Source organism: Ovis aries, chromosome Y (genome assembly GCF_016772045.2).
Source record: "Ovis aries strain OAR_USU_Benz2616 breed Rambouillet chromosome Y, ARS-UI_Ramb_v3.0, whole genome shotgun sequence".
NCBI lineage: Eukaryota > Metazoa > Chordata > Mammalia > Artiodactyla > Bovidae > Ovis > Ovis aries.
The window spans coordinates 19,177,148-19,187,949 of NC_082741.1; the positions used below are offsets into that span (position 1 = coordinate 19,177,148).

At 42.5% G+C, this 10,802-nt stretch overlaps 1 protein-coding gene across 1 annotated transcript; it reads right to left on the reverse strand.

The window, feature by feature from the left end:
* Positions 1 to 338: 338 nt before the first annotated feature.
* Positions 339 to 1,931, reverse strand: LOC132659020 (zinc finger protein 280B-like; the record flags this gene model as incomplete). Its single annotated transcript, XM_060408525.1, has 1 exon — positions 339 to 1,931. A coding segment is annotated over one exon (1,593 nt), but the record flags the coding sequence as incomplete, so codon positions are not given.
* Positions 1,932 to 10,802: the final 8,871 nt, after the last annotated feature.

Sequence of the window (10,802 nt, forward strand, 5' to 3'; positions counted from 1 at the left end):
CATCAAATACCAAAATAGGTTCTTACTTTTCCTTTCTCCACTTCTCTCATTCTCTCTCTCTCACACACACATGCACACATCCTTTTTACATGTTAAGACAATTACACGAAAAACAGATCATAGATTTTTAAATAGCAGCTCAATATGAAGATCAAACAAAACTGTACTTCCTCTATTTAAAACAAAATCACATAAATTACCCATCGGTTTCCCTATATTTGATATTATTGAATAATGCTATAAGTTGATCTTTTTGTTTTTAATGGGGTTTTTAACTTTGACTGAAATACTTGCTTCAGACTTACTGAAGGCAGAATTAACTATTATTTTTCTTTTTTTGACCTCCTCCTTTTAGATTTGGGGGGTGATGATTCAAAATCAGATGTGTTCACAGTAACGGATGCAACTTCCACCAATCCTGGCTGAAGGGGTTCCAGTGATACTTGAATAACAATTTTTGTTTCAGGAGACAATCCTTCTAGCTGCTTAGGCTTCTTAAACATTTGATGACACTGGGTCTTGTGCTCCCTCTCCTCTTTGGAAGTTAAAAACTGTAGCCGACATTTGGAACACTGGTGAAAACTCTTTTCCCAGTGCCCTCGATGATGACGTCTGTATGCTGTTGCAGTTTGAAAAATTTTGAGACAAAACGGGCAAAGTAAATTCTTGGTCTTACCATGGTATGCTCTGAAATGTGCATCCACATCTGCAAAAAATGATGATCTGTAACTGCAAACCTGGCATACGTAGGGCATTTCACCAGGCTTATGATTGTCTTTCATGTGCTCTAAGAGAACCTGATCTGTCTCAAAGGACAACTCACAGATGTGACAGACTGCGGAGGGCTCCTGGGCCGTGTGGACACTTTCAATGTGACACTGCAGCTGGAAGGGAGTAGGAAACTGGCGGAGGCAGTGCTGGCAGGTGGTGTGGGTTTTCCAGCTGTCACCTCTCTGCCTCTCAAGTTCCAAATGGTGCTTCATGTGATTCATAAACTTGACATTTTTTAGAACTTTCAAGCAGCTGAGGCATTTAAACGCCGTGTGGGTCTTCGCTTCTGGCTGCCCAACTCCTCCATGCTCGCCATAGTAGAAGTCACGAAGTAACACAATCAGATTTCCTTCTGTGGGATCACCAATTTTGTTTGGACTTGCCAAACTTGGAAAATCAGTTTTTGTCTGTCCACTTTCCCCTAAAGGTCTTACAGGCTTGCAATGAACACTGTCCTTTGGAAAAGGTGTTGGACAAGGTTCTCCATTCTGAACATGGCTTAGTGAGGTATGGACACGGTCTGGTGTGCTTTGCTGAGTGGTCTCTGTATGAAAAAAAAGTGACGGGGAGAAACCTAAAGAATGTTCCCCGACAATGCCATCACTGAGTTTAGGCCTTCTGGGATTTCTGCGATTTGTTTCATAAGGGGAAACTCGCTTTGATACATGAGGACTTTTATTCATATCTCCTGCAGAAACTGCTGTTTCTACTGGATGCTGCAATGACCTTGTGAAGGTAATCAAAGAAGAACATAACTCCTTCGAAAAGCCATCAGGCACTATTTGTGGTGAAAGATTTTTATAATCAGCTTGAGACGGAGGTTCAATAATAATAGGACTACCTGTTGATCTTGAGTCAGAGTCAGACACTGGCAAGACAGTCTTTGCTTCTGATGTAGGAGTCACATGACTAACAGGCTGTAATCTGTGAGTGTTACCTCTCCTGAAGTGACCACACCTTTTTCTCCTTGAATAAGAACCTGGGGTATCTCTGTTCAGTATGTTTGAAACGACTGGTTTTGAAGCTGAGCTCATCCCAACAAAGATCACGTCAGCATCTTCATTTCCATGTTCCACTCCAACCAAGATCACTTCATCATCATCATCATCATCTACTTGTTTCGTCTCTCCCTCCCTTTTCCGTACTTCTGGCTCTTGTTCTTCTTCACGTAACATACGTGGGAGTTCCATATTTTTAATACTTTCTTATTCTTACAGGGTGCGGTCACAAGTCCCAGTGCTTCCTTTATACAAACTGCCACCTAAGTATAAACATACTACAGATTAGTTAAGTACAGAAAAATGGGCTATTTGATTATCTCCAAAACTCTAGAGTACTTATACACACCCTTATCTTACAGACAAAGACACTGAGTGTCAACCAGACTCAATGACAGCTGAAAAAACTACGACTACAAGTCTACATGGCTCTAGAATCATTGCTTTGTCGCATGTTCACTTTAACCTCTTCTACTTAAAAAAATAAAGAGGGGGAAAAAAAAAAAAAAACACCACACTGATCATTACGTGAAATCACATGTAAAGGAGAGTATTTTTACAAAAGCATTGTTCTACAGCGTTTCGAAGCATGGACTTTGGAGTCATAGGAGATTAAGTTGGAATTCTAACTTAACCACACACCAGTTGCCTCTTCTTGGGCAAATTTGTAAGTTTTAAATGTGTTTCTGTATCTTAAAGACAAACATGCTTATTTCTTAGACTTAAGGTTAACAGCTTTTTTAAAAGGCATCAGCTATTCAATGGCATCTTGTTTTGTAGTAAAAATGGAAGAAAATGGATCTTAAATGCACATTACAACTGATCCATAAATTCTAATTTCATAAATGTTAACAAACAAAATAGGTAGCAAATTCAAAGTATAATCTATATATTCCTAGTTAACAAACAGCATAATTCAATGTCAAGCACTTAATTCAGGCCTAGGAAACTGAGAATGAGCTCTCTGATAATCTCACCCCAATTCCACACAGATATATCCTAAATTTCTCCCTCTAATCCTGGCTAAACTTCAATCCAACAATGCTTCATCTTTATGCCACACGTCTCTTCCCCACATAGCAGGCAAAATGATGCCAGTCTTTCTCTCATACCAATATCAGACAGAGACATCACACACACACACACACACAAACACACACACACCTGATATCCCTTATGGATACAGGTGAAAGAGTCCTCAACAAAATACTGGCAAACAAAATCCAACAGCATATAAAAAAGACTGTACACTATGATCACATGCGATTTAGGGAGGTATGCAAAGTTGGTTCATTATAGGAAAGTCAATCAACATTATGCCATTTTAAAACAATAAAACAAATAACACATCTGCCTGAAGAAAAGGCATTTCCCTGAATCTAGCACCTTTTCATAACCGGGGTTAAAAGAACACTTAATAATTAAGAACAGAAGAGAATTTTCTCAATCAAAGGGCACCTGTAAAATGACCCACAGCTAACATCATACTTAAGAATGAAAAACTGAAAGCTTTCCCTCTAAGACTGGGAACAACACAAGGAAGTCTATTACACACTTTGGCTCAACATTATACTGGCAGTTGTATAACCAGAGCAATCAGGTAACAAAAGAGAATTGTTGCTGTAGTTTCAAAAAAAAAAAAAAAAACAACGAAAAAACAAAAAACAATAAAAAACAAAAAAACAGCCTTCAGAATGGAAAGGAAGAAGTCAAAGTATATTAGACATAAGATAATTTAGTATAGAAAATGTTGAAGAAACACAAGTATTAGAATTAATATAAAGCTTGCAGAATAGAAGACAAATATTTTAAAAGTCAACCACATTTTATACAGTAGCAACAAATGTTGTTAAGTAAATACTTGAATCTACACTAGCATTCAAAAGAATACTTAGGAAGTCAGAAAGAGAAAGACAATATATTCTTTTGAATGGCTGAGTAATACTCCACTGGGTATATGTACCACAGCTTTCTGATCCATTTATCTGTTGATGGACATCTAGGTTGTTCCATGTCCTGGCTATTATAAACAGTGTTCTCCATAGTGGCTGTACTAGATTGCATTCCCACCAACAGTGTAAGAGGGTTCCCTTTTCTCCACACACTCTCCAGCATTATTGCTTGCAGACTTTATAGGAATCAATTCTAATGAGATGGATGAAACTGGAGCCGATTATACACAGTGAAGTGAGCCAGAAAAAAAACACCAACACAGTATACTAACACATATATATGGAATTTAGAAAGATGGTAATGATAACCCTGTATGAGAGACAGCAGAAGAGACACAGATGTATAGAACAGATTTTTGGACTCTGAGGGAGCGGGAGAGGGTGGGATAATACGGGAGAATGGCACTGAAATATGTACACTATCATGTAAGATAGTCGCCAGTCTATGTTCGATGCAGGATACAGGATGCTTGGCGCTGGTGCACAGGGATGATCCAGAGAGATGATATGGGGTGGGCGGTGGGAGGGGGGTGAGGATTGGGAACTCATGTACACCTGTGGCGGATTCATGTCAATGTATGGCAAAACCAACACAGTGTTGTAAAATAAAACATAGTAAAAATAAATATTAAAAAAAAAGAGAGAGAAAGACAAATATCGTATGGTATCACTTACATGGACTCTAAAATATGCCACAAATAAGCTGATCTATGAAAGAGAAACAGACTCACAGACATAGAGAGCAGACTATGTGATTCCCAAGAGGGAAAGGTATGGCAGGCACAGATTGGGAGCTGGTGATTAGCAGATACAAAGCATAATATATACAATAGACAAACAAGAGCGTACTGTATATCACAAGGAACTATATTCATAATTTGAGATAAACAATCATGGAAAAGGGTATGAAAGAAATTGTGTGTGCATATGTGTGTGTTTACATATGAAGGAAAGGAAAGGGCAACTGTTGGCAAGCACGTACAGAAACTGGATCCTTGTGTGTTACGGATAGATTTTAAAATGGTGCAACTGCTACGGAAAACAGTTTAAAGGCTCCTCGAAAAATTAAAGAACTAGGGCTGACACATGATTCAGCAATTCCACTTCAGGATATAAATTCAAAAGAATTTAACATGGGGTCTTGGGATATCTGCAGAGCCGTGCTCACAGCAGCACGAAGCACAACAACTAAGAGGTGGAAGCATCGAAATGTCCATCAAATGTGATATATACACACAATGAAATATTATTTAGCCATATAGAGAAAATTCTGTCACATGCTACAGCATGCATGATCATTTCAGACATCAAGCCAAATGCAATAAGCCAGTCGTACAAAAAGACAAATACTGTAAGTTTCTACTTGCATGAAATAGCTAACACAGTCAAGCAATAGAAAGGAAACAAAAAAGAATGATGGAGTCCATGGTCTAGGTCAACGGGCAAGAAAAGAGGAGTTGCTGTTTGTTTAATGGGACAAGTGATGGGTACAGAGTTTTGATTTTGCAAGCTGTAAAGGTGTAGAGATCTGCTTCATAACAATGTGATAAGGAATTCCCTGGTAGTTCAGAGGTTAGGACTCCACAGTGTCCTATCAGGGGCCTGGGAACTGTCATTCAAGCTGCACAACACAGCTAAAACAATGACAACAACAACAAATCAACACTGTGACTATGTGTGTGTATATGTCTTAGTCACTCAGTTTTGCCCAACTTTCATCCCCATGGACTAAAGTTCACCACGTTCCCTTCTCCATCAGATTTGCAGTGGGTTGCCATTTCTTTCTCCAAAAGGCTGATGAAAGTGTGCAAAATACTTAGCATGCAAAAATGGGTAAAATGGTAAAAATTTAACTTAGATGTTTTCTACAACAATTAAAAACAGAAAAGCATTTAACAACCAGGAAAAGAATTTGAATAGACATTTCCGACTCTTTGCAATCCCATGGACTGTAGCCTACCAGGCTCCTCCATTCATGGGTTTTCCAGGGAAGAGTGCTGGAGTGTATTACCATTTCCTTCTCAAGGCGATCTTCCCCACCCAGGAATTGATGCCAGGTCTCCTACCTTGCAGGCAGACATTTGAATATTTGAAATTCACCTGTGGCCTTGACAAGAGTGGCTTTATAGGAAAATGAGAGAACTCGAGATAACAAAGTCTAGGAACAACTCTGCAGAGGTCTGTAACAAGCAAATATGAAATAAAAGCAGCAGAAGCAGGATGTGTCACCAAAAGATGGATTTGTAACGACAGGTCACATTATAGTCAGTCAGTTTGCTGATGGGAACCATCCAGAGAAACAGAAACCTTAATCCAGGGCAAAGAGGAGACTTGCTAGAACTTCAAGAAATGAGTAGGTCTAGAACTGAGTAGATCAAAATTGAGTACATCAGGCCAGAGAGCACACAAGCTGGAGAAGGCAATGGAAACCCAAACCAGTACTCTTGCCTGGAATATCCCACAGACGGAGGAGCCTGGTAGGCCGCAGTCCATGTGGTTTCGAAGGGTCGGACACGACTGAGCGACTTCACTCTCATGCACTGGAGAAGGAAATGGCAACCCACTCCAGCGTTCTTGCCTGGAGAATCCCAGATAAGGGAGAGCCTTGTGTGTGGCTGTCCATGAGACTGCAGAGTCGGACACGACTGAAGTGGCTTAGCAGCAGTAGCAGCACACAAGAAGGGTACACAAGCCAAATAATTTGCTCACATTGACAGAGCTGAGATCATATAAAAAAAAAGGCTGGCATAGTGGATTAATGGGTATGGTAACCAGCCTTCAAGTGAATTCAATCTCCTAATATTCCCACCCCTGTGTAGTTCTCTCTCAATCTATCACAGGGTAGACCTGTGAGACTAAGCAAATACACAAGTGAAGATGTGTAACATCTCAAAAAAGACTCTGCACTTTATCATGGGTGCAAGCGCTTTCCTGGATCACTCATTCTGAGAAAAGACAGCAGCCTCCACAAGAGAAGCCCCTTGGAGAGGCCCACAGAAGGAGGAACTGAGGCTTCAAGAGTACAGACAAGTGAGAGAGCTTAGATTCAACAAGCTAAGTCTTCAGAGGTTGCCAAGCCAGACAAAAGCTTGACTACTAACTACCTCAGGAGAGATCCTAGGCCAAGAGATAACAAGTGGTAAGTTCTTTCAAACTATTCCATTTTGAGATCATAGGTACAACACAAACAGTTCAAGTTTTAATACCATTCACATCATACTTACACACAGAACAGTTCTCCTATAAATATAGCAAAAATCAAAACACACACACACACAGACACACACACACACACTCACCCAATCCAAAGCACCGAAACACAGGAGTTGCCTAGCAGCCCAGTGGTTTGGTTAGGACTCAGCCCTCTCACTGCCAGGATCCTGTGTTCGATCCCTGGCTGGGGAACTAATGTCCTATGAAGCCACATGTTGTGACCAAAACAAAACATGCTGTGAAGTCAAAGCTGTACCAGCAAGATAAGTATACAACACAGCTGTAGGCACAAGTGGCTGGCCATAGAGCTTCCTATGATCTTGTTTACTCGCATGAAATGAACTCAGATGGTGCCTCACCCCCATCCAGTGGAGCTGACTTACTTAATGAAGAAAAGCCCTTAAGGGTACAGAAATGAGAAAGCAATCTCACGACAACATGTTAAATCACAGGATATTTTCTCTGAATGTACCACTGGATTCATTCATTCATTTGGCCATGCTGTTTGGCTTGTGGGGTCCCAGTACCCTGACCAGAGATTGAATCCAGACCACTGTAGTGAAAGCCCAGAATCCTAATCAGCAGGCCACCAGGGAACCCCCACACCTGCATTGCTTTGCTTTGCCAGCTAAAACCTTAGGATATGTGCATTGCCCCATTTTAGCCTCACCAAGTGGTAGGAGTCAGCTCTACACAGCTTAAGACCCATGGTATTCTTACCTTTTTTCTTTCAAGAAGGCAGGCGAAAGCAAGTCACCATGCCTGTTTTTATGCTTGCCACTCAGAAAGCTGCAAACCTGAAACCATGATGGCCCTGAAGTCAGCACCCGCAATCAGGGTCACGTAATCCCCAATCAGGAATACTCTCTCTCAACAGCAACGTGTCAGCCGTCGAATGAAAGGAGAAAAACGCAAAGTAAGAAAGCCACACCTTTGTCCCTGTTGTAAAGATGTCTGTCACCTTACCTCAGGGGCCCACTGAACTCCTGAGCGCTTGAGACCTCCCAGGCAGCACACGGTCACATCCTGGGGACAAGCAGAGGAAACGGCCAGGGTGAGTCCCCTGTTCTGGGAACATTCTATCCCCCCAGGCCCTACCTGGTCCTACCCTACGGATGCTGACCAGGCGTCTCACACTCAACCAGACCAAGTGATTGAACTCCTTTGCCCTGAGCTTCTTCCTCCCACCTCCCTTCTCTCAGTAACAAACAAACAAATACCTCATCTGCCAACTTCCAGAACCAAAGGGCTGAATCTCGGGGCCCCCAGGGACGGGGCAGCCCTGGAGTCTGAGGAGAGGCAGAGGAAACAGGAAAACGACTAAAGCACCAGGGCAGTGAAGAGGCTGCTAGATAGATGTTTTTTTGGTTTTTGTTTTTGTTTTTTTGCTGCTCCTGCCTGACTGTGCCTGGGTGCAGAACCGGGTTGGGCCGTGAAGATTTGTGCGTCTGTGTTTAAATACATTAGGTTCCACAGGAGAGCTAGGGGTGGTGCCAGGGGCCAGGGGCCTAAGAGGCCCTTTCCGCGAGCTGGCTTGTCCCGCCCCTGGGCAGGAAAGCTGATGGAGAGCAGAGCCCGCCCAGACTAGAGAGGGGAGAGGGCGAAAGGAGCCTGAAGCCTGTGGATCCTGCCGCAAGCTCTCACCGCCCTCACCAGCCGCCCCGCCGAGCAAGGCCTCGTGCGAGTGGGGACCCGAGAAACCCTCCCTTTAGCCGTCAGGCACTGCTTTGGCTGAACCACGCTCCAGTCCTTACCGGTCCCCATTGAGGGAGGAGACAGAACTGCTGGCAGCTCACCTGCCCTAGGCAGTTCCAAGATTAACCCCGAGGAGTCAAGCCTGCGGGGACAAGGCCTCCTCAGGTCTGGGGCGCCGCCTCAGCTCCCCCTACAGGCGTGCGGGCTGCCTCCGATGATTGGCTGCCAGGTGTCGGCACCTGCCATCGGATTGGCCGCGAGGCCGAGTTGGGCGCATGCGCGCGCGATGAGCCCGCCCCACACCACCTCCCCCCATAAAAGCAGCCGCTGTAGGCGTGGTCAGGCTGAATCTGAATGTCAAGGATCTTGGGTCAAGATTGCTCAGCTCACCAAATGCGAAGAAAGAAAAAACAGATGGCACAGTCGCCAGGGCTCAGGGCTGAGAACGGCCTCCGAGTCTACCAGGGGAGTCCAGTGATGGTGACCGGCACTCACAGCCCTCAGGGGTGATCTCCCTTAAGCCAGTTCTTTGCTTAAGGAACTTGACCGTACAGTGGATCTTGGCGCCTCTCCTCTTGGAATTACATTTCAATCAAGGCAGGGCAGCCTGCCCCTGTTTTTGCACTGTCTATTGTGAGCTGAGAATGAGCTTTACTTTTTCTTCTTCTTCTTCTTTTTAATTTTAGAGCTTTACACTTTTAATGGCTGAGGAAAACCGAAAAGACTTTTCTTTTCTGACGTGAAAATTGTGTGTAATTCAGTTTTCGGAGTCCTTAAAGGTGGAAGAGGGACTTGCCAGCTTCTTTGGTTATCCTCTATGCCTGAAAACTTAATTAATTGCCAATGGTCATATTCGCACAGCCTAACATATTTCTTTTTTGGCCCTTTACAGAGTGTTTTTTAAATGCTCTGTTCGGCTGGAAGTCTCCTGGTAGTCATATGGGAGAATAAAGTTTTGGTTTTGTTACAATATTTCTTTTCTTTTTTTTTTTTTTAATACCTTTTCTTTATTTTCCTCAACTCATGTTATTTCCCCCCCCCCAGTGTTTTTTTTTTAAATGTTAATATCTTTAATTCTTACATGCGTTCCCAAACATGACCCCCCTCCCACCTCCCTCCCCTCAACATCTCTCTGGGTCATCCCCATGCACCAGCCCCAAGCATGCTGCACCCTACGTCAGACATGGACTGGTGATTCAATTCTTACATGATAGTATACATGTTAGAATTCCCATTCTCCCAAATCATCCCACCCTCTCCCTCTCCCTCTGAGTCCAAAAGTCCGTTATACACATCTGTGTCTTTTTTCCTGTCTTGCATACAGGGTCGTCATTGCCATCTTCCTAAATTCCATATATATATGTTAGTATACTGTATTGGTGTTTTTCTTTCTGGCTTACTTCACTCTGTATAATTGGCTCCAGTTTCATCCATCTCATCAGAACTGATTCAAATGAATTCTTTTTAATGGCTGAGTAATACTCCATTGTGTATATGTACCACAGCTTTCTTATCCATTCATCTGCTGATAGACATCTAGGTTGTTTCCATGTCCTGGCTATTATAAACAGAGCTGCGATGAACATTGGGGTACATGTGTTTATTTCAATTCTGGTTTCCTCAGTGTGGATGCCCAGCAGTGGGATTGCTGGGTCATAAGGTAGTTCTATTTGCAATTTCTTAAGGAATCTCCACACTGTTCTCCATAGTGGCTGTACTAGTTTGCATTCCCACCAACAGTGTAGGAGGGTTCCCTTTTCTCCACTTCTCCATTATATTCATTTTTCATTCTTTACTAAGTTCATTCCTTCATATCACTATAAGTTTCCTTTAATGGAAGCAATGAAATAACATCAAAGAAAATACCTCTGTTGGTAGTTTTAACAGGTAACATGTTAGAAGGTATATGCTCAACTACAAATATGTTGTATATATACAGTAAATACCACTTTAAGTAGCTTCAGAACTTGTATCTGGTTTCAAGTCACTAGGAAGGTTTGTTGAACAGCCAATATTCTAACCTCCAGCTGTTCTCAACTTCAAAAAGATACAACTTTTTCAATAATTTGTTATCTCAAGTTTAAACTCCGTTTTAGCCACATATATGAACATGCTTTCTAGGTCACATGATTGAATCTGACCCATTGCCAAAAAGTGAAAATTTTGGAATACC